General features: G+C 36.4%; 1 protein-coding gene across 1 annotated transcript in view; it reads left to right on the top strand.

Annotated features, from left to right (window-relative positions):
* The first annotated feature begins 852 nt into the window (after window positions 1-852).
* The window catches only part of TENT2 (terminal nucleotidyltransferase 2), a 37,974-nt gene continuing 14,421 nt past the window's right edge, over window positions 853-24,405 (top strand). The window contains exons 1-10 of the mRNA XM_010725513.3: window positions 853-1,060; window positions 1,382-1,498; window positions 3,657-3,900; window positions 4,834-4,948; window positions 5,068-5,159; window positions 6,044-6,110; window positions 13,349-13,418; window positions 15,739-15,815; window positions 19,544-19,672; window positions 24,262-24,305. Coding sequence (XP_010723815.1) covers window positions 909-1,060; window positions 1,382-1,498; window positions 3,657-3,900; window positions 4,834-4,948; window positions 5,068-5,159; window positions 6,044-6,110; window positions 13,349-13,418; window positions 15,739-15,815; window positions 19,544-19,672; window positions 24,262-24,305 — 1,107 coding nt within the window. The 5' untranslated portion in view covers window positions 853-908. The remainder of the gene's footprint in view (window positions 1,061-1,381; window positions 1,499-3,656; window positions 3,901-4,833; window positions 4,949-5,067; window positions 5,160-6,043; window positions 6,111-13,348; window positions 13,419-15,738; window positions 15,816-19,543; window positions 19,673-24,261; window positions 24,306-24,405) is intronic.

The raw sequence follows: 24,405 nt of genomic DNA, 5'->3' as shown, positions 1-24,405 counted from the left end.
AAAAAAAAAAAAAACCTATAATTGAAGAAACCTCAGAATTTTGCCAAGTTTTCACTGTAGCTGAGAGAGGTATAAAATATTGATAATTGGTATTTTAAAATCTTATAATCTGATCTTGACTTGTAAATTCTGAGTTTTTGTTGTTTCCATCATATAAGTTGACCCTACTGTGCAGTACTGAGGATTTGTAAATCATCAGCAGTTGAACGTGTTGTACAGACAGATTTTCCTTCAGTAGTTCTGTTAATGCATAGTCTATGCAAATAGTCAGTTGTGTCAGAATAAATTTTAAATTTAAAAGAAAAATTAACTTTACTGTTACGGAATCATTATATAAACATATGTATAAAGCAATGGTATGCATTTATTTTTTAAGTATTAGTAGTTTACTTTCCAATTGCTGTTATCTTTCTGCAGCTTCTTTGAATATCATGCAGAAAAACTAATTTTGCTTATGCTTGGTGATCAGCAGCATCGTCATGGTCTTATGATGGAGTATACTATACACATTGTTTTTTAATAATTGGATTATGAAACACTTTCCATTCAAATACGTTATTTTTCCTTGAAATGATAAATCTTAAATTTTGTTTCACGGATTTTTTTTCTAAAATTAAATGTAAATTGGAGGGGAGCAAACAAAAAATGCAAATCTAAAAATAAATAAATAGTAATTGTGAAACTTGGAGAATACAATGTTTTTATTTTCCATCTTATCCTGAAAGGAGATGCAGCTAGCCTGCAATCACAGTTTTCTTAAGCAATACATAGAAAAATATTCTAAATAATGCAAATTTTTAAACCCCAAAGTTTAGAAAGTAATTATTATTTATTTGTTGCCTATTTTCATTTGTTTGTTTGTTTTTATTGAAGGTAAAAGGATACATGTTCACCTCGAGCAAAAGAGCATGTTCCCAAACTCCACCAACTTGGGTCGTCCACGATTTCCTCCTAAACATCTGCAACAGAATAATTTCCTCAATAAGGTTCCTTTATATATACGACCTGTTCTCTCTCACCAGCAGATTGTTAATGCTCATGTTAGCTTTCAGAATGCAGTGTAAGTACAGTAAAATTTGTTACTGGAAATTGAATTGATGAGTACAGTTGACTGTCTTTTGAAAGAAGTATTTCTGTTTGGGGGGATATTTTTTAGTGTTTTTAACATTAAACTTCATTAGACTTAAAAATTGGAGTTGTGATACGTAAACAGAGCTGTATAATTTCTTGCAGTGATTTAGAAGTTTTAGTGCTCTGCCATGTTGTGTGTACCGTGCAAGATGCCATTGCATCTCTTAATAATACAGAGCAAAATAAGCAGTTCATAAAAAGTCATTTTAGTCATTATGTGAATAACAGTTACAGACTGTAATCTTTCCAGGGCTTTGTTGCGTGGGAACCTTGCGACTACAGTGGCTCATACACCGCAACCATTGACTTATGGAAATGGCAGTCCAGTGAACACACCTGCTCCTTCCCCGACATTCCGAGGGAAAAAGTAAGATGGATGGGGAAGTGGATGGGTGTGCAATTAATTCTGGTTGTACTGAGCATGTGACAAAGTTTGTTCAATATTAGTTTTTTTGTGCAAGTTAAATTTAGTTAGAAAGTTTGTGAATATTGAACAAAACTGATTTTCTTCCCTCCCTTCCTCTTTCCTCCATGTCATGGAACTTCAAAAAATTCTTGTATATGCTGTTTAGTATTTTAGTCCTCATAAGAGGCCCGGTACATGTAGTTTGTTTTTTTTTTTCTTTCCAGTAGTTGTGGAACTGTGACTTGTGCATTTTCTTTTTATACTTTGATAGCTCATATTCTTTGTATGCTTGACTGTGGGAGGATTTGTGTCAATGAGTATTCTCTTCTGTATATTTGCAAGTTAAAACTGTGTAGTGTTTGTGGGAACAGTGAATGTTTATTCTGTTTTTCTTAATTACGCAGTGTTTTGTTTTTTGGTGCCTGAATTTAGGACTTCATATTTAAGTTTTGTGGGTTTTTTATGAGGAAACAATTTGTGTGGAAACGATTTGCCTACTTCTCAAAAAACAAATGTAGGTAATTTTGTTTCTTCAGCTGCAAAAGGAAAAGGAATTTCAGATGTGAGCATGGTTTTCTCTTGGCATTTTAGAAAAAGATTACTTGTCTTTCTTAGGAGTTCTGAAATAGTAGTAGATACATGTTAGCACTTTTTAACAATTTTGTGAATCATCTGATACAGAGCAAATTTCGTAATCTTTCTTCATATTTATTTATTATATGCAGTTTCTCAACCAGGTTTTTGACAGAAAGGAATTATGAATGAAAACATAGTGTTTAACTGTAATTGAGCATACAGGCATTGGGTGAACTAGAGATGTTCCTGGTTTCATGCTGCTGCACGCGTGCTTTTTTACTCTTGAAAAGCTGTGCCGCATTAAAAGATTTGCAGTCAAGTAGCTAATCCTTAGATCTCGAGTTGACTCTTCTTAAGCTATTTCTGTTGAAACAGTCTCATGTTTGGATTTAACATTACACTGTGAGTTCCTTTAAAACTGAGGATAGGGAATGTTATCAGAACTTCTCTCACACTTGAAAACTGAAAGGATAATTTGAGGTCTTTTCAGTAGAATTTTGTATTTCATTGATAATACTACCTGTCCTGATCCCTAGACTACATTGCTGCCAGCTTTTCTGACAGCAAGAAATAATTCCAGTTTCATTAATTTCTTAATTCATTGACACATAAGAGCATGCTTGATTTCATGTTGGCTTTTTACTTAGTACGTACACCATTGTGCTAGTTAGCTTATATGCAATATAAGGTGCATAAAAGTTGAATGTCCTTGTATTTACTTTTCTGTGGGTAGATCACAATATTCAAATCTCGATCAACTTTCAGTACAGTTTATTCTATATAGAAATTCAGATGCAAAGGGATTTTCTGTTAAGATCACTGTGTCTCTTAAAGATAGACAAATTCCTGTGACAGGTGAATTACAGGGGAAATTTGCAAGTTTGTGTTTGAAGATGAAACGTTAGGTTTTGACCTGTATGGCTAGCTAGTATTATTAGTTTGAATTGTCAAAAAAAAAGTGGTTCTTTTTTTTGCCTGGATGACATTTTACTGTCTGTAATGTAGGCCTACATTGGCAAATGCTACATTTGAGTTGGTTGGTTGGTTGAGTTTTTTTTCTCCCCTTCCCAATACTGATTTTATTAATCTCTGAGAATTCAGGGTGCACAAAATTTCCTCATTGCACTTCTTTTACACAGATTGAGTGCAAATTTCTTTTAAATGTATTTTACAAAAAATAAAAAGTAGATGGTCACAAAAATAGCATGACCAACATTCATCTGTCCTAGCTGTCCTGCCTAACTAAGCTTGACGTTTAGTTTCAATTGGTTAGTATAAGTAGTTTTGGTAAGTGGTAGTGTCAATTCACTTAAATGGAAGCTGCACTTCTGCAGTTTTGTTTCTGTCTTCTCATTTCAGGTTAATTTCTCGATATTTAGGATGGACATACTGTCTGCTCTGTAAAAGACTTCACTGTAATGAAACAGTCATGTAATTAATCATTAGTGTTTGTTTTTTGCAGTAACTACTACTCTTTAGTCATAAGCTGAAGCTTGCAAAAAAGCTTGCAAAATATGTTTTTTTTTCCCTTTTTTTTCTTTAGGAGGTTAAGTGAACAGAGTGTTCCGTATGATGTCAAACGGCAGCGATATCGTTCACCTCACCGTGAAACACCTGTAGTTAACCAAGCAGTGCCTTCACCAGAAGAAAGTGCATGTTTGTTTTCAGTATCATCTCCAGTGTTCAATGTGTGTTATGTTCCAGATTTAAGTTTACGTGTTCCTCGATTGCAAGATGCTTCATTTCCGGACGTTACAGAAACAACACTTCCTGTGGCCAAAGATAAGGTATTGTCTTTCTGTGACCATGTTTGACATTTACCTTCTGCATATTCAGGATACAGTGTTGCTGAGGTAGGCCAAAAAAATTTCAGAAGGATTCTTTAACATTGTCACAGTCTCTCAAATGCTGAGCTGTCCTTAGAAGGAGTATCAAAAACTGTGGCTACCACTGAGATCCTAGGCATTTGAAACATTTTTCAATATCCACATGTTGTTTGCTTAAGTTGTTTGCTTTTAACATTGATTGAGGAGATCTACATGTCCGTTGTAGAAATAGCAGAAGTTGGAAGGAAGGAAGGAAGAGAAGGAAAGAAGGAAGAAGAGTCGATTAGTCACAGGATTTGGGAGCAGGGAGAATTCTGATAAAATCATCTAGTAGGATCAGAGAAGCTCATTTCTTCTTTCTTTAATTAAAAAAAGAAAAGCTTTGTTAATGTTAATTGTTAATGTTTTATCTGCACCAACATGACAAAAGATTTATTTTAATATTCATGTCTGTTTGTTATAGCATATAATGGTGGTGGATGAAGAGGATCACTTAGTATCTGTTTTCACTAGAGATTTGATCACTTCTTTAATTGTTTGCATTGTGCAAAATAATGATGCCAACATAAGTCAGTTTTAATACTTCATTTTGTCCTAGTTACTTGTAGGCAAACTGTTGATATTTAAGTCAGCAGAAGATATTCCTGGTCTTTTACTTCTTTTCCTTGACAGGCTGAAGATAATGGCTGAACAATTAAAATACATAAATAAAAACAACAGCAATTTCTTCAGGGCAGGTGTTCAGGATGGATTTAAGTGAACTAAAGTGATGGAACAGATCATGTCAAACAGTACTGACTTGCATTTTTTTAAACGCAGTTCTCTCTTTTTTTTTTTTATAATTGCAAGAAGAAAGAATGCTCACTTCATTTATCTTTTTGAATGTGTGTCAAGTTAAGTCAGCAGGTTTTGGAGTTGTTTCAAGCATGCCAACAACAGACGTGTGATTTGAATAGAAAAGAACGCTGCAGATCAGAACTCCAGAGGGAAATTCAGCGAATTTTTCCATGTATGTTTTGAATTTGATTACTTAATATTGGTTTGAATGTTGTTGAGGTTCACAATTCTTCCTTACTCTGAGCTATGCCGTGTCACATCAGGTTTTATTCTGTGGTTCTTTTTGTACAGGTAGCAGGCTCTTTTTGGTTGGGTCCTCTCTGAATGGATTTGGCACTCGTACAAGTGATGGGGATTTATGTCTGGTGGTTAAAGAAGAACCAGTAAGTAATATATATTTTTATGTGTATAGTTAAAGTCTGTTCAGGTGCACTCTCTAATAACTTAAACACTTTTTATTCAATAACATTTAAAAATGTAGGTGTTTTTATAAGACTGGCTTCTAAAATGAAAGAAAAATGTCAATACTCTTTTGATTTGATAACATCTTTTTGCACTGATTATAGCTGTGATTCGCGGGTCTTGTAACGTTGCACATACTAAGTTAACTTTATAAACTCTTTAACCCAACAGAGTGTTCTGAAAATGAGCATTGTCTTCATTTCACAAATGGAGAGAGCAAAACAGAAGTAGGTTGCCTAAGATTATTTAGAAGGTTGTCTAAAGAACACTTAATTCATTTTAGATGCAGGAACTACTTTTAACAAGTGCAACTTTGTCATTTATTATTTAGATTCTTAGTCACCTATTTCAGTGAGCAGGCGTAAGAAGGATCTTACGATAAGCGAAATATCAAGAAGTTTTGTAAAAGTAAAATTTTAATTGAGAGAATTGGTTGAACAACAACAAAAAAAACCTCACTTAGAGCATTATGTTGAAGAAACTGGAGCATAATGAAAAGGAAGGAAACAAATTACATTTTTATATGGGTAGGGTTGGTTCCCCTTCATGTTCTATATCTGGGTGTGTAATAGTTACTTAGCATATTGGATATGAATTGAGTATGTTTTATCTGACTTTTACTGCACTAAACATGTGATGATGAATGTATTGGTATATGTGTTTGTGTCTTACTGTGTGAATTGATGGATGTTTTCTGTGCTCTTTATTTTTTCTTAATTTGAAAAGTAAAACATGCTTATTGCATAAGGATAAGGAATTTAAATTAGAGAGAGAGTTTTTCTTTAACTTCAGTATTATATTTCAGGTGAATCAGAAGACTGAAGCAAGGCATATACTCAGCTTAGTCCAAAAACTCTTCAGTACTAAACTTTGTAAGTTCCAGACTACAGTGAGGTGGTAAGACTATTGGCATTTTTGGAAGTTTTGATGCATGGTTATAACTATCTCAATTGCTTTTCTGTTGTCAAGATTCTAATCACAGTATTATTTGAAGTTAAAAATACTTAATAACGTTACTTACAGTGTGAGATGGCACTGATAGATAGCGAATAGAAAAGCCTAAATGTTGCTCCCCAAATTAGTAGGCTTCAAGTATGGGCAGGATCTCAGATGATTTTTGAATCATGAAGCGTAACTAGGAGTGGAAAGGGAGACATGAGGGAAGCGAATTTCCTTTTCAGAAACTTCTGTTAGTGGACTAATACTTTTTTAGAATGCATTGCATTTCTGTGGACAGTGCTTTAAGAATTTGTAAAGTAAGCTGTCTCTCACAGAAGGCTGTGTAGAAGTTTGTTTGTTTTTTCTTTCCAGTCTTGATACCTGTGAGATAGTTAACTCGGAGGTCTAGAGAGGAAAATTTAAGTGTTAACAGTACCAGGACATATAGGAAGAATAAGTCAATTTGTGGTTCTTATGAGTTGTTCAGGCTCCTTTCAGATGAAGATGGGGTAGTTCTTGACCTAAAAGTAAATGCCTCCTGCGTGAAAGAAGTTCTGCAACACTACAGCCTTGGAGCAGAGTGACTGGAAGATTGTGCAGAGGGAAAGGACCTAGGGGTGTTAGTCAACACTTGGCTCAACGTGAGCTAGCAGTGTGCCTAGGTGGCCAAGAGAGCCAGTGGCATCTTGTCTTGCTTCAGAAATAATACAGCCAGCAGGCACAGGAGGTGATCCTCTCCCTAAATTCATTCAGCTGTAGTGAGACCACAGCTTGAGTACTGTGTTCAGTTTTGGGTCCTTCGTTACAAGAAAGACAAAGGTCCTGGAGCGTGTTCAGAGAAGAGCAACAGAGCTGTGAGGGGTCTGGAGCATAAGCCTTATGGGGAGTAGCTAAAGGGAGGCTGTGGTGAGGTGGGGGTCAGCCTCTTCTCCCATATAACTAGTGACAGGAAAGGGAATGGCCTTAGGTTGAGCCAGAAGAGGTGCAGGTTGGGTATTAGGAAAAACTTCTTGAAAAAATGGTCAGGTGCTGGAACAGGCTGCCCTGGGAGGTCCTTGAGTCACCGTCTGCGGACGTGTTCAAGAAACATGAAGATGTTGTATTAAGAACATGGTTTAGTGGGCAGTATTGGTGGTAGGTGGACGGTTGGACAAGATGATCATAGAGGTCTTTACCAAAGTTAATGATTCTATTATTCTAGGGTTTTATAGCACTACTTGAATTATTAAAAATCTTGTCATTTACTATTATCAGTGACTGTCCCTCTAGTTCTCAGTCTTGATACAGTCTTTGATGACACTCCTTACTCCTGCAATGGCAACAGGAACTATAAATTTCTGTGCAGACTTCAGAATTTCTTTACAGGCAGATATGCATATATGGCCTAAAAGGCCAGTGGCATCCTGGTGTGTATTAGAAAGGGTGTGGTTAGTTGAGAGGGGTTCTCCTTTCCCTCCATTCTGCTCTGGTGAGACTGCATCTGAAATGTTGTGTCCAGTTCTGGATGTCTCAGTTCAAGAAGGACAGGGAACTGCTTTAGAGAGTGCAGCGCTGAGCCACAAAGATGATTAAGGGAGTGGAGCCTTACAAGGAAAGGCTGAGGGAGCTGGGTTTCTTTAGCTTGGGGGAGAGGAGATAGAGATGACCTCAGTAATGTTTTTAAATATGTAAGGAGTGAGTGTGAGGAGGATGGAGCCAGGATCTTCTCAGCGACATCCAAGAAAAGAACGAAGGGCAGTGGATGTAAGCTGGAATATAGGAGGTCCCACATAAATATGAAAAAACTTCTTTACTGTGAGGGTAACAGAACACAGAAGTAGGCTGCCCAGAGAGGTTGTGGGGTTCTCTTCTCTGGAGGCATTTAAAATCCTCCTGAACGAGTTCCTGTGTGACCTGATCTAGGTGTTCCTACTCCAGCAGGGGGATTGAACTAGGTGATCTTTCAAGGTCCATTCCAATCCCTGACATTCCGCAATTCTATGATCTTTCAACCTGTCCATCAGAAGCTTTCTTGAGGAGCAGATGTGTTTGTCTTAGCACAAGCATCTGTTATTTAATGACTTATTATTACTATTTTGTACTGATGGTTGTTTAAGTAGTCCAGAGCTTAGTCTGGTCCACTTGCAAGTACAAGTAATTTCCGTTGCTGAGAAATACAGTGATAAATTAGTTTGTTTTTCAGAGACCAGGAAGGGAGCATTTAAATAATTACTGTCTCACTGTCTCTTTCTTTTTTTTTTTCTTCAAGAGATGTTTGAGAGAGTTTTAGACAAAAACAAGTTTGTTTTCTAGGGTGTATTGCTAACAGAAACAACAGTCCCTGAAAGTTTTTCTTCTATTACCCTCTTCGAATTGTTTCCTAATTCTCTGTTACGTTGCACGTGTTTTTGGTAAACTTTATTTAATCCAATTGCTCTTTCAAAGATGAGCAACAAAATGCCTCTGATGCTACTGCTCCTGTCTAATTCTGTAAGTTGTGGTATGTAGACCTCTTAGATCATCTTGTAATTTTAACACCACTGTAGACATAAGTTCACGTATCTAGCCATCTATCTTGTGTCATGCAGATGGAGCTGGTAGGATGAGGTTCAGAAGTGTTTACATGACTTAAAATGAAAATGCTTTTCTGCATAATGTCTTTTCATTTTATTTAATTCACTTACAAACTTCTTTTCAATTGCGCTTAAGTTCAGTACAAGGAGGTTTTTCAGTTACTCTGATGAAAGGTTATTTAAACAAATATAATTCTCATCCACAATTTAAGAATAGCTTGTGTGATTTGGAAAGGAATAGTTATTTTGTTTTCTTTCCCCAAGCTATCTCTCAGAACTTAATAGATTCATATGCATTCTCTTTACCTCTAGGAAAGCAATATTAGTTTCTGTGGTGTCTTGTGGGCACTCCTATGGATTTGTGGATTCAGGCTTGATTTGCACAGAAATGGAGGAAATGTACTTTTAAAACTAAGTTCTTAGTCTGGTGTTGTGAAAGAGTTAAAGGGCTAAAAAGTTTTTTGGTGTTTTTTTCTTTGTAAGCGTTTCGTAAACGTTTGTGAAGTGGGTAGTATTCTAAGCTTTTTTTAGTTTTTTACTACATTACCATAGAATAGAAACTTGGGAGTTTTTTCTAAGTGTACTTATCATCATCCTCTTTTTTCCTGACTGTAATGTTCTTGTACACTTAAAAATGAAAGCTAAAATAAGTATGTGATACTGTTCTTCCCTGTACAGCTTATATCCATCCTTTTCTCAGCTTCTTACCTGTTTTATGTAAGCCATTTTCAGAACTTTGGGCCATCTCTTTTACTCTTTGTGTTCTGAACTCTGATTTTTGGATGAGTGTTTGACTCAAGGAGTTCTCTAGTAGGATTCAGCATTCATGTAAACTCCAGCTTATTTCATTTTAGGCTTGCAAAAGTTAACAAATATGAGCAAGAAACTCATCAGATTTAAGAGCTTTGTTGTCACTACACTTAGAATACTGACTGAAATAAAGATATGTTCTTTTCTTGAATTGTCAAGTTGCATAGTCAAGCAGGAGGAGGCTTCTGATATTTATTCAGTATTTTATGTGATGTTGGTCTCAAAGGTAGGTATTGTATTTCTGCTAGAGTAGAGAGAGATATTACTGCGATCCTTACATCCTCTTTCAAAGATCTATATAGATTTATTATAGATGTGTTTGTTCAGGTACCTGCATGAGTATATTTCTACTCTACTGGCTCACGTGCAGAACTCTGTGATCAAACTGATGTCTTTTACAAATGTGAAAAGGGAATTTGGGCTGATAACTTCACAGTGTATTGAAGAATATAATACAAATGAACAAGAATTAAACTTCAGATTTAGTACTCTCTTTAGATTAATCCAGTCTAGGCAGGATTTATTTTAACAGCTCTTTAGTTGTCCTATGTTCATTAATGCTTACTGTCTAAATTAATTAGAAGGACTTTTTCTCTTAGTTCTACAAAGGAATGCAGTAGTGGTCAGAACAGGATTTCAGAACATAATCCTGATAGGAGTTGTCTAGTAGGGAACTTGAGCTCAAATCAATGACCTTGAAGGATTTTGCAAGTAGGTGAGAATATAATGTACTTAAAGATGGTGTGGATGTAAATCTTTCTAATTTTTCCAAACACAATGTAGAAAGAATAACATTATGTCTTAAGAAGAGCATTCTTCATTCTCTGTCTGCTTCTACCTGATTAGCATTAAGATCTTCAAACTTTTCCTCTTACCTCCTTGCTTCACTCATGAATAGTTTATATATATGAGATAAAACAGAGGGCTGTAATGTGACCTAGAAACACTGCCACATCTCCCTGGTGAATTCTTCATAACTGTTTAGCATCTCTAAACTTCCTACCATAAAACCAAATGTCATTAATTACACTCCTCTTTTAGTCCATCATAGAGATGGTGAAATTTAACGGGTTTTAGAATAACTTAGAGTAGATACAACACATTATGTTTTGTATTATTATGTTTATTGTATGATGTTATCAGTATATGCCAGTTACAATAAATTGACAGTAGACAGTATGTTTATAATGTTTTGTTCTGTTAATTCTCTAGGGCTTGTATCTAGTTTTCATTCAGTTTGTAAGATATTATTTAATGTAAGAGGAAGAAAACATTTGTTCAGCTAAAATATGATTTTGCAAAAAGATGTCACTTTACAAGAAAAGAGAATTCTGGACATGAATGATTAATTCATCCTGTGCTAGATGGTACTGTCCTAGGTTCACTAGACTTCATTACTCTGCATTCAGATTTCTGTGCCAGAATATCTACATTATCTTTCATTGGTATAAAGCTACTAATGAGACCAGGCTGAATGTGTAGGATGCTAAAGATCCTTTTGGCTTGTACCATGTTTGGAATTAATATTTTGTACAGTCACTTAATCACTCATTCTGCAAAAGAAAAGATAGAATTAAATTGCTTAATCTGAAATTCTGCGTGAATAGTTTATTTTATTTATGATGACAGTACTTAGTCTTCATTGGATCGATTATGTTTTTTTCACTACACCTGAAGTGGCATCTGTGACTTTTCATTTACATGCCCAAAATTGAAGTTGCCGTGTGGAATTCTTTACAAGATTTTTGTGTATACCTTCTGGTCATAGCGTCAAGATCAGATAGCATACTAAGATGTTTATTCAATCTGTGTTTATTTCATCTACTACCATCTACTGTTTATGTACAACAGAGATTCTGCTAACAGCGTCATAATTGTGAGCCACTAAGGGTGTTAGCATCAGGTCACTGCCTTCTGACAATATCTGTTCTATTTTACCCTTGGAAAACAGATTGAACTCGATTGTTTTTATTTTTCTTAGCCAAATAATTTGGCACTAGACCTAGTGTTGGAAGGTACTTGTAGACAAGTATGTTTGGAAATGGGTTTCCACTACAACAATCCCGTTAATACCTGACAGGCTCTTGAGAAGGACTGTAAGTGAGGAAAGTTAAATTGATGTGACATGCATATAGATACTAACAGTTGTTTCCCGCACACCATATGTCAGGTTCTTTATCATAAATCTGGCAAAGAAAGGAGACAGGATTCCATAGCTTTGAGTTCAGAAAGTTCTGGTGAGTTGTGGAGAGGTATTTGAATGTCATCAGGTACAGGTAGAAATAGACACATTACTGTAAGTTGTACTGCATTGTATGTCTAGTGAAGATAGACCACAGAACCAGCTGTAAAGTTCTTCATTTATAATAAGGTAGTAAGATTGACTTTTCTTTTCTCTCTCTCTGGATATGTGTTGAAGGTAGAGGGGTGTGTGTGTGTGTGTGTGTCTATCTATGTGTTGCTTGGGATCATATACGCATTCAGATACAAGTAAAGGATTACTTCGTCGTATCTGTCCGAGCAGCATATCAATAAAACACTTTTAGAAAGTCCTGAAGAGTTTCACTTGAACATACGATCCAAGCACAATAGAGATGACAATATTCAATCAAAGTAACTATCCAAACTGATAGAAACTTGTTTCCCAAAAAGTGAACATTGGCTTTCTTTACTGAGGTTTATCTTTAACCTGCACTACTATCTTTTTCACACTTACGAGTGCTAATTTGAGGTTAACTTACAGAAACAAGTAGAAAATGACTAAAGTTAACTATAGTCAAATTCAAATGACCTATATTTTGCAACATAAGAAATGAGTCAAACTGTGATTCTTGCCCAAGCACATGCCATTTAAACTACAGACTCATTTTTTCTTTATTTTCCATTGTCATCTTGTGGACATTTTGTATTTAGGATTGTGGCAAACGTTAAGAGTAGTCTGAGATACTGAGAACTGGTAAATGGCAGATAACATGACTGATACAGCACTTTTGGGTAGTGAAGTGCAAAGATGCACTTGGTAGCACTGGATGCATCTGGCAGGGTTTCATGTGTTTGGTTTCAGGTGTTGATACTTTGAGGATAATCATCTGAGGTGCAATCCTGTGATGTGTACTTAAGGTATATCCTATCTCCTTTAAAGCAAAATGTAAATTGAACTTACTCTATCTTTGTTTGAAAGTGACATCTTAGCTGCAAATCACATTCCCTGTTTCCAGGGTTAATTCACTGGGATAAGTGTTTCTTGGTATTTACTCTGCTGACCAAAGAAACAGATTTTCACTTAAAATTTGAGCATTATCTGCACAGAAAAGGTGCACTACTTACACTGTTTTTTTTAATCAGTAAAAACTATGCAGCTGATCATGTCCCACTTGCTGTAACATTGTGCTGGGCTTAGCTATCTGGGTGTGTGGTATATAGGTATATATATATAGGTGTGTTCTCACGCCCTTTTTTTTGATCTGTAATGGTAATAGAAATCCTGAATAATGTAAGTACTTCTTGGTGAAGGCACTTTAGACTGGCATTTCTTATGTTCAAATTTCTTGAAAGTATTTCCTGCCGAAAATTTTTGAGCTATTGTTTTCTTCTAATGTTTAGTGCATTTTTATACTCTTTCCTAGATTGCACTTTCACAGCAGTTTGCTAAATGTTATCTAATTTAACAGTACCCTTCTGAGGATATTTTTGTTAAATGTAGTAAGTTTCTGTTTGCTATAGATCACTCAGTTTGACTCCAGGAGCTTTTTTTTTTTTTTTTTTTAGGCATCTTGCATGAAACTTAACTAAATATTTCTCTCTTTCAGCAAGTTACATTGAGCGACCTCAGCTGATTCGAGCAAAAGTGCCAATAGTGAAGTTCAGGGATAAAGTCAGGCAAGTACTTTGTTCAGCTTCGTTTCTTGGATTTTACAAGGGAAAATAGTCTGTGTGCTCTCTATCTAAGTTAGCCTATTACAATCTTTTGTTATTGTTGTTTATGTTGTGCTATAGTTGTATTGCAGATATGTACAGCTAGCATGCAGTGGCAGGGCAATTCCTTGATGATCCAAAACTCTCTTCTGACGGGGTTCCTGTTTCATTTCTGTGACATGATGATAATAATAGCAGGACATTGTGTATTTCTACGGGCCATTTGTGTACTGGGGATTCCAGTTGACAGATGCATTGTAACAGGGGAAAAAAAGATAGGAAGTAAACTGTTGTGAAAATAATTTTTCTTTCTGTGGAAACAGCTAAACTATTGAGCTACTTAAGGGCCAGTTCACAGCTTTTTACAGTATACAAACAATACTAAAACAATCTTCAGTTTCTTGCAATGGCATAGTCTTCTAAAAGGGAGAAAATATTTTAAATCAAGAAAACAATCTTCCCTCTTCTAGAAAGTATTTTGTGTTTAAACAAAACGTAGTGTTACGTGTTTGATTCATGGTGTTACGTACTAGTTTCATGGCCTTTTTTTTATGAAGGGGAAGTAATTGGAGTGAAGTGGATGTGTTATGTATTCTCTTACTGGTTTTGTATTTGTTATGAACACAATGAAAATAAGTAACCAAAAGGAATATACTAGAATAGGGAGCAATGTAGTTTTTATCAGATACAGTAAGTATGTAACATTGAGAAAGAAAGCCTACAGAGCATGGAAGCAATGATTGGTAACATGGAAGAAAAACAGAGACACTGTCTGAGCATCCAGTGATGAAGTTAGTAAATTTAAAAGCCCAAATGGAATTTGACTTTAGCGCATTGACTTTAAAACCATTCCCCTTGTGCTATCCATGGGCTCTGATAGCATGCACTCACAAGTGCTGATGGTGCTGGGAGATGTGACTGTGAGGCCACTCTATAATTTTTGCATGATTGTACCAACTGACATAAGTACCTGAAAAACAGAGGAAAGCAAATGCTGGTCGTATGTTCAGGAAGGGCAAGAAGAAGGACCCAGTCCCTGAAAGGTGATGAAAGAGGTTATCCTTCAAACCATTCCCAGGCATATGAAATGGAAGAAAATCATGAGGAATAGTGAGTGTGCATTCACAAAGAGGAAGTTATGCTTGACAAACATTATTTTTCAGCATAGTCACCACCGTTAGTTATGCATTCTTGCCAGCGATGAACAAGAGTCTGCATGCCCCTATTGAAAAAAATCTGCAGCGCTGGAGGTGATCTGCTGTCATTGCTGCTGAAATGCATCACTCACCACCTCACTGTGCTCTCATCCACTGTTTGATCACCATAGAAGTTCAGCAAGTGTCAATGCCTGTCAGTGCATGCCATTTTTACATTAAGAAATAGAGTGACACACCTTTGCTTTATATGAGTTTTCATGTCAGGTGCCATTTTGTCAGACTGCTGCTTTGCTGCCATCTGCCGCATGGCAACAAAATGTAGTGGAATATTGGTGGAAAGGTTCAATCTCTACTGCCATACCACTGACAACCTTCTATGTTACAGGCCAGCATAATAAAACAAGAGGCATTACTTTAGGAGCAACCCTCATAGTTTTTCAGTACTGTGGGTAGTTAATGTGTGTAGGCAGTATGAAGTTCAAATTTCATTGTTGAACAAGCAGGTAATGCTTGTTGCCTCATTATATCGTTAAAAACAAAAAAAATGAAACAGTTATTAGAAATTGTGTTCTCTGAAATAGTTATGATCCATATTTATTTTTTTCCACTATTTTTTCAAATAACATGCACTATTTACTAGTAAAGAATATTCATTTCAAAATGCTTGCCGATTATTCCTAGTCATCATTGCAACAAAGAGATTCTTACATTTTTACTTCTTCCAGTTGCATATCCTTTTCAGTTCACTGGCATGATCTGCTGAATGAATATGTTGGAGAATGCTTACTAGCATCAAATGTGTCCATGGTAAATCATGTGCTGGAATTCTGTTTGGGAGAAAGATTTGTTAGAATTCCAACAATTATATGTTAAACTGTTCTACATTTGTATCTACATATATTCTCCATAAATACAGCCGTATTTGATTATGCAATTGAAGTCTATAAGTAATTCAACTACTCTAGACAAAACTGGAGTAAGAATCAAACTCTGCAACTTGTACTGTTTGGGAGGCTTCTACAGTATAGTTATCTTAAGGGTTCATTTTTCCATCTCTGCTACTTGGTTGATAATAAATATTTTGAAATTAGTACTATGATTATTGATTTTTTAATTTTTCCTAACAGCTGTGTGGAGTTTGACTTGAATGTAAATAATATTGTAGGAATAAGAAATACATTCCTTCTGAGAACCTATGCAAGCGGTAAGTTTTTAATTTATTTCCTTGTTTCTATAAACTTAACATACTTAGTTTTATTTTGGTATTGATAGACTATGAAAACTTAGTTCAGTAAGGAACTATATAAAATTACCAAATTAGCTACATTAATTAGATTTAAGCTAAATTTCTTTCTCACTTTAAATGCATGGATTAAACCCTGAGTTTAAGTCCAACCTTCTGACAAAAAAAAACGTACAATATTGTTCCTAAAAACAAAGCATTTTGTTTTTAAATATTTTTTCTTAAAAGTAATGAAAAGAGAACAAAAACAGAAAACTAGTGGAATATTTGAACTTGTTTTTCTAAAACTAATGCATCAGTCTGGTTTAGTGGAAGTGGCTACAATTCTTAGTGAGCCCACAAAATGTTCATCAGAGATCTTTGCTGAAATTTTACTCTTCCTGTGCTTCATCCTTGATGAAGGATCCTTGACAGTTGTTCACAAATGTGTGTACTGCTGAAAAGCAATGACATGGATAAGGTGTGGTTGCAAAGCAAAGGATTTTTCCCTCTGGTAAGAGAAGTCTTACAAAAGGTGAAGAGATGTGATGAGATTTTTAAGTTGAATATCTGATTGCAATTATATACATTCCATTTGAAAATTCGTAGATAATCTATTTATGTCAACTGAAAATGGTGTCACAAACATGAATCAGTTTTCTTTGCAATCTCAAAACCTATTTTCAAACCCCTTTATTGAAATGGAAAGCATGCCTACATATTCTTCACTGTTCGCAGCACCATATTTAGCCAGTGAATCAAAATGCATGCAATTATTTGCCATCACTTGAGTCAGCACTGCCATCCCCGTGCTCTGGTTTCAGATGATAGTGTTAAAAGTGCACTATTGGTTTGGTTGTTGCTGAGTGATAGGTGCATGCCTAGGGCCACTCTGTGCTGAAGAACTGTCACTTCTGTAGTGAGGGGCATTGGGAGGGCCACACTGCCAGCCACATTAGGCCGTCTGTGGGCCATGCCTGGGTTGGACATGCCTGGATTAAACCAATGTATCAGCTAGGTATGTTTCTAATTGAATATAGTAGTACTCAGAAGGTAACAAAGATTCTTCATACTAAGGCCCACATATCTGTTACAAGACTTGAAGTTTTCTGTAGATAAGGAGGGAGGGGGAGGGGATCAGTGTCAAACACATCATTGTAACGTTACCTCTGTTTTGTTTCCTGACAGTTGCTAATCAGTGTGTGTGGCTGATAGCTAGCTGTAGATCTATGTTCTTATAGAGTCTTTTCTTTGGAAAAATATAAAATACTGCTTCAGTTCTTAAACTCACCCCAAAATAATATGGGTTGTCTCCTCTCAGGCTTTTGTGTTTCAGAGGAGGATTATGAAGCAGACTTCTTAATGAGAAGTAATGCAAATCTACTAAACTAAGCTTTTCAAACTTGGAACCACAGTATTTTTTTAGTAGATCCATACTTAAGAAGCAGACTTCGGGCTAATTATAGAATCACAGAATCATAGGGGGTGGAAAGGATCTCTGGAGATCATCTACTTCAACATACTGCTAAAGCAGGTTCCCTAGAGTAGGGAAGGTGTCCCTGTGGGTTTTGAATATCTCCAGAGAAAGAGGCTGGGCAGCTGGTTTCCCTGCTCTGTCACCCTCACAGTAAATAAGTTTTTCTCTCTTGTTCATGTAGAACTGTGCCCATTGCCCCTTGTTTTGTCATTGGCACCACTGAAGAGCCTGGCCCCATCCACTTGCCTCCTGCCCTTTACGTATTTATAAGCACTGATAAGATCCCTTCTCAGACTTTCTTTCCAGAGACCAGTCCCGGGTCTCTCCGAGACCCTGATCATCTTTATGGCCTTTCACTGGACTCTCTCCAGTAGTTCCGTCTTTCTTGAACTGCAGAGCCCAGTACTGAACACAGTACTCAAGATATTCGTTGCAAGGGAGTTGCAGGTGTAGGAAGCTATCAGTAGAAATTACCTTTAAGATTTCAAAGAGAGTCATTTTAGTGTTCCATATTCATTTTATTATGAGGGTCTATCTCTTGCTCAGGATAAGATACTAAGTATAATTTCTTTATACATCTTTGTCCAGAAAGGAACTTAATTCTGGGTTTTAAAAGAGTAGGATAACATTTTCAATTCATGGCTATGGGTGAGGTTTTATATCAAATGTTGATATAGTTGTTTTTAGCTTCTGCTGCAAATTTCCCACAAATTGTTATATGGCAGATAAGAATCTAGATGTTAAAAAGCAGTGAAAGGAATCCTAGTGCCACAACTTTTCTTTCATTCTGCCTAGGTGGCCTCTTATGGAAGGCCAGCATAACTAATTTAGTCTATTCTCCTCATATCTATGAATAAATCACAGAATTGTAGGGGTTGGAAGAGACCTCCAGAGACCATTTAGTCCAGCCCCCTTGCAAAGCAGGCCCGCTGCAGCAGGCTGCACAGGTAGACATCCAGGCAGTTCTTAAGTATCTCCAGAGAAGGAGAATCCACAACACCCCTGGGTAGCGTGTTCCAATGCTCCATCACCTTCATTGTGAAGAAGTTCCTTTGCATGTTGGTGCTGAATTTCATATGCTCCAGTTTAGGGCCATGAACTTTTACTGTCCCTTTTCAATGATTTTGAACTCAGCTATTTTATGTCCACTATCACCAAAGTGACTAGCAACACTTTGTCTTCTCTTTACAAGAATCAAATCTAGCAGGACATCTTTCCTAGTAGGCTCCCTATAGTACCTCTATGAAGTTATCATCAGTGTGCTTTCAGAATTTCTTGATCCTGTTCGTAGCAAATGTGTGGTACTTCTTGTTAACATCAATGAAGTTGAAGTCACCTGTAAGGGCGAGGGCAGCTGATCTAGAGATACCCCTTTATTTCTTATAGAGTAATACACCAGTGTTGTCCTTTTGTCTGGATGACCTATGTAGTATACTCTCACAGCAACAGAGGCTCTCAGCTGTGTCATTGCCAATGGCATGCACCATACAGCTTAGCCTCTCTGTTACACACAGCACCATCCCACCTAACCCTTCCTGACTCTCCCTCTTAAAAAGCCCAGGACTATCTGCTCTGACAGACATCCCAGGACTCTTTCCACCAAGTCTTGCCAGTTGTGTCGTAGCTCTGGAACTGAGGCAAGGCTTATGAATCCTCTTTCTTGTTCCTCATGCTGTATGCATTTGTGTAGAAAAGAAACCTACTTAAACCAAGGCAAATTACAAAATTAGGATTTGAGCGCATGATTACTGTTTTCATAAACCCCCAAAAATACTTAAACATAATCTTATTCTCTACCGATCATAAGAATTATTTTCCCTACCCTCAAAGTTTACATCATATAAATTTAAAACATTTACATTTGGTCTGTCCTGATAGCAAGTTAATTCAGGGAATTTATATAATATACTGGAGAGAACTGAGAATGCAACGTTGCTTTGCTGACTGGTGCATCCAGTTTTGTATTAGCTGCAAGTTACATTGCAAGAGTTATGCTGGCTAGGTATCTGTAGTCTTACTCCTCAAATTACTGCTTTTCAAATGCAGATATTTTTTGTGACTTTTGTAAGATTGATAGAAGTTGTATAATGATTAAGTATGTTCTATTAAAAGTTTGCAGAAAGTAACCTTAGAATGCAAGAATGGTATCATGTTGATCAAGAAGGAACAAAAATTGACTAATTGTTGCCTAGCTGAATGTGCTTTTTTTGAGAAGTATTTGTTTTATTTACAGTTGAGAAACGTGTTCGTCCATTAGTACTGGTTGTTAAGAAGTGGGCGAGTTTTCATGACATAAATGATGCCAGCCGTGGTACTTTAAGCAGCTATAGTCTTGTATTGATGGTTTTGCACTATTTACAGAGTAAGTATGTTTTTGCATGTTAAAACTCTCATTTTTGAAGTTTATATTTGTGTAGCTTTCCTCTTCAAAAAAAGTTAAACACTGGCAGAAGTCATCTTCCACATAGAAAAGTCTGAAAAAGAGGTGATTTTACTTAATTTTCCAGATGGTGTGGTTTGATGTAAAAAGTGGACCTACTCTCTGGCGGTGGCTATCAGCTTTAAAAAGAAAAAAAGAAGAAAAAAAAAAACGAACACAGAGTTTGCAGGACACTGTTTAAAATAAACTCAAGGTCTAGTTCTTGAAAAATGTGCCTGTGTTGAAAAGGGCTAAGCTTGAAAATAACAGTTGCTTTTTAAATTTTGGGAACTTTCAAGCAAATTTGAGACAAATACTGAGGGAGTGTTTTTTCTTGTTCTCATGTGCAAAAGACTGAATGTGGAGGGGATGGACCATGTGGTTAGACTTTGCTCTTATGTGGACTTTCCTTTTGTAAAGTGACTGATGTTGAAGACCATTAGAACTTGGGATATTTAAGTTCAAGGGGCAGAATCTTTTTCTTGTGTCTACAGTATGTTGAAATATTCAACATCTATTTGGAGCAGGAGAGCTTTACCTGAGGACCCCTGCTGAGAATTCAAGAAAGCCATACAGTCTAAAAAGGTTCCTGAGGAATAGTTTGAAAAAAGCTTTCCCCCATCCCTATCTGTCACTAGAGGACCACATTTGTAATTTTGCAGTTTGCAATTACTGCTGAAGACTTAAGGAATCACACAAGAAGTTATTTAACTCAGTATGAGTTTCTTCATTGCTTATTGTGAGATAAATAATTTCACAAAGGAAGGCAAGAAACCACTGAAGAGCCCATCATATGCGTAACAAACCTGTAGAACTATTTTCTAAATTCTTGTCAGTTCACACACAGACTTTATGTTTTGCTGTTTAATTTTCTCTGTTTCAATTTTTTAAAATATACTAATAGTTCTTGCCACTCATTTCAACATTTTTTTTCTGTTAGTTTGTGTAGGTTTTTTTTATTTTGATTTTTATTTTTCCCATTTTTGAATCATATGAATCATAGAAGGGCTTGGGCTGAAAAGGACCTGAAGGATCATCAAATTCCAACTCCCCTGCCAAAGGCAGGATTTAAAGCGCTAAATCAAGTACTAGATTAGAGTGCCCAGGGCCCCATGCAACTGACCTTCAGGGATGAGGCATCTACATCTTCTTTGGGCAACCTGTTGCAATACCCCTCGCTTAGTAAAAAAACGAAACTTTCCTAACATCTAAGGTAAATCCCCTTTCATTTTAAAACGATTCCCTCTTGTTCTATCACTATCTACCCTTGTAAAAAATTATTTCCCTCACGTTCACAAAGTCCCTTTAAATAATGGAAGGCCACAGTGAGTTCTCCCCACAGCCTTCTTTTTTTCTGGGCTGAACAAGCCCAGTTTCTTCAGCCTTGTCCTCACAGGGAGAGGTTGCTCCCAGCCCTCGGATCGTCTTCATGACCCTCCTCTGGACCCTTTCCAGCAGCTCCACATCCTTCCTTTGTTGGGGGCCTCAGCTTTAGATATAGTACTCCAATGGGTCCTCATGAGAGTAGAGTAGGGGGGGACAATCACCTCCCTGTCCTTGGTGGCCACCCCTCTTCTGATGGAAGGTAAGATACCATTGGCCTTCTTGGCTGCAAGCGCATGCTGCTGGTTCATAATAAGTTTTTCATTGACCAGGACCCCTAAGTCCTTCTCAGCAGGGCTGTCGTTAAAGAGTTCTTCTCCCAGCCTGTATATATGTCTGAGTTTACTTCAACTCAGTGCAAAATCATGCACTTTGCTTTGTTAAACTTGTTTTTTTGTTAATCCATTAGAAAAATGGAGTGTTTAGTTCATCTGACAGCTTATGTGGCCTGGAATGAAAGATGCTTGCTGTAGAGTGAGTAGCCAACTATTTATTAGTTTCAAGATCATACTACACACACTCTGTTCTAGGGTGGAAAGCTTTTTTATGATAGTTGACTCAAGCTGGTAGTTTTCTTTCAGCTCAACAATATCTGTAGTAGAGGACCTAGGAGGATATTTGTGTGTTTGGGATCCAGTTGGTTGTGTTAAATTTGATACCTACACCATGTGCATACTATTAACTTACAAATCTCAAGGACAGTAGAATGTAAGCATATCTGTCCTGTGTGGTGTTTTCTCTATATCTGCTGTGGTGGATTTCCATACATTTATTTGTTTGTGTGGAAAAAAAAAACCATCAAGTCTGTTGTCACAGCACTGAACCCATACTGTAGGCAACTGAGCACTTCTGTGTAGATCCTTAATAAAATGCAAACGTGTGTGTACACATATATATATTTATACATATATATGATTTATTTGGAGGCTTTAAAAAGCTGAAGTAATTTTTATGTGCAAGATTGGAGATGTTGGGAGCTACATTGTGGTGCAAAGATTGCCACGTAAAGGTGAAGCACACAAGCAGGAAAGGTGAAAGATATCTTTACATAGTCTAGCAATTAGTGAACATCTAAACAGTGACTTGATAAGCATTTAGTGACTGATACTGCACTTTTAGTGGGAGCTGCCCTTTTCAGTTGGCAGCTTATTCCCCAAATCTATTTTCAGTGCAATAAGGAGAGGGGAATTTCTTCTATTGGATGCTGTGTACGCTCATGATCATCCCATTTCTGCGTTATGCATCGAAGTACAAAAGAAATAGTAGGAGTTACTAGCGAGTATAAATGTGTAGTCCTAAAGTAGTGTTAACAACTTTGCAAGCATGAGAGCACTTGCTGTAGTCACTTGTGGCAACTGCCACAACTATCTGATAGAGAAGAAAGTTTGAATAATTCTTTTCCTGGAAGTCTGTCTGATCAGTCAGCTTCCTAAGGAGTAACAGAAGTCTGCAGATCAAAGAAGCCTTTTAATTGTGCTTTGTCATCTTTACTCTAAAAAAGGCAGTCATCTGGTTATGCATCTAGCACCTAATCTTTTGTTCCTGCAAATTTCAAGTTATTTTTTTATTTCTACTACATGCATGTGATAATATTGAAAACAGCTTATGTCCCAGTCACACAATTTTCTGATGGGGCTTTTGTTGATGGTACTAAGGAAGAAAAAAATGTAATTTAAAAGCTTTCTTGAGCAGGAGACAGTGTCTCTATCTTCACCAGGCAAGCTGTTTTCCTTTACTTCTTAATGCATTTCAATGTTCTCATACTTGTGCAGAAAACTGAGAACATTGGCTTGAGTTTATTTCTGAAGTACAGCAGTGTCTTATGACACATCAGATGTCTGATGAGCCTTCCTCCAGGTAGCTGGTCCAACTGTCATTATAAACTAGGAAAACAGAAACTTGTGGCAAATGCTAGCAAAGTAATTTTTCCACATGACTCCATCCTCTCAGTATATTGTACAGACCTAGATGGAGTATCTTAATTACTTGTATTGCCATTTATTTCATTGTGGCAGAGGATAGAAAAATATTCCAAACCTTATAGAAATAAAATACTCTTTCATATTTGTAAACGCCTACACACACACACACACACACACACACACAAAAAAAAAAAGCAAGTGCTAGTTCACATATTACAATCTTTGAAGGTATCCCTAGCATGCTGTGAGAATTCTGCTGTTCTAATTTTTGGTCCCTGCAGAAGAGGGATTCCTTAACGTCCCTTCCTCTGTGAGACATTGTTTGAAGATTGAATCAGGTCCCAAGTCAAGATCCTGTTTGCTGAACTTAATTATCATTTTTGCTAGTGAATGATGTAGGTAACTGTGTAAAAAGACATGGTAATGTTAGAAGTTCAGTACAAAGAACTGTGCTGTCAATGCTCTGATTCTTTAGAAAGATGTTGATACTTCAGGATTTTTTTCTGTCCACCGTTAGCACCATCAAACCTGGGAGATAATTTTTTCTCTCTTAATTTTATTGTGCAGTTTATGTTTTCCCATTCATTACTTATAAAAGTTATAATTGTTTAGTTTATGTTGTGTTAGTATCGCTATTGTCTGTTTGATCTTAATATCCCGTTTGCCATTCAGTAGACCAGCTAAGACCATTTGACTTTATTTATTCATGTTATATGGATAGGAACAGCTATTAAGTATTGAGTATTTTATCTTAAAGTTATATTCAAGACTCAGCATATAATACTTAGCAGCTGAAAAGTGTATACTTACGCAGTATATAGAGATTTCCAGTGCTTTGGCAGAATCATTTTAAATTGAGGGGGAAAAATGAGTGAAGCTATAATTTGCGTTTTGGAAATCTAGATGAATTTTTTATAACAATGAATTAACATAAATTTTCAAAGTCAAGTAGTATCCAGCTGCCGTAGATTTTCATGTTCTCTGCAAATAGCAGTGTCTTAGTAACAGTGTCTTCCCTTAGCTGTATTAACTGCTTATACTTTTATATAAAAAATATAGTAATATAAATATTTATGGAGTAATTTTTACTTAATGTATGCAATTAAATATTTCTTAGATTTTAGATATTTCTAAGATAGAATTTCAGTCCAGTCCTTTGAGGTAATCAGTGATACTGTTTCCATGATTTACGTGAATCACAGCAACTTTGAACTTTTTTTTTTATAGCCCTACCTGAACCCATCCTTCCATCCCTCCAAAAAAATTACCCTGTAAGTGTTTCTTATGTATTTACTACATCATATATGTATATGAAACTACTTACCTAAAATACATGAATTCTCAAGTGTGTGTAATGGATTAAACTAAACA

Source organism: Meleagris gallopavo, chromosome Z (genome assembly GCF_000146605.3).
Source record: "Meleagris gallopavo isolate NT-WF06-2002-E0010 breed Aviagen turkey brand Nicholas breeding stock chromosome Z, Turkey_5.1, whole genome shotgun sequence".
Taxonomy (NCBI): Eukaryota; Metazoa; Chordata; class Aves; order Galliformes; family Phasianidae; genus Meleagris; species Meleagris gallopavo.
The sequence above is the reverse complement of the archived record's forward strand: the minus strand, read 5'-3'. Positions and strand labels throughout refer to the sequence as shown.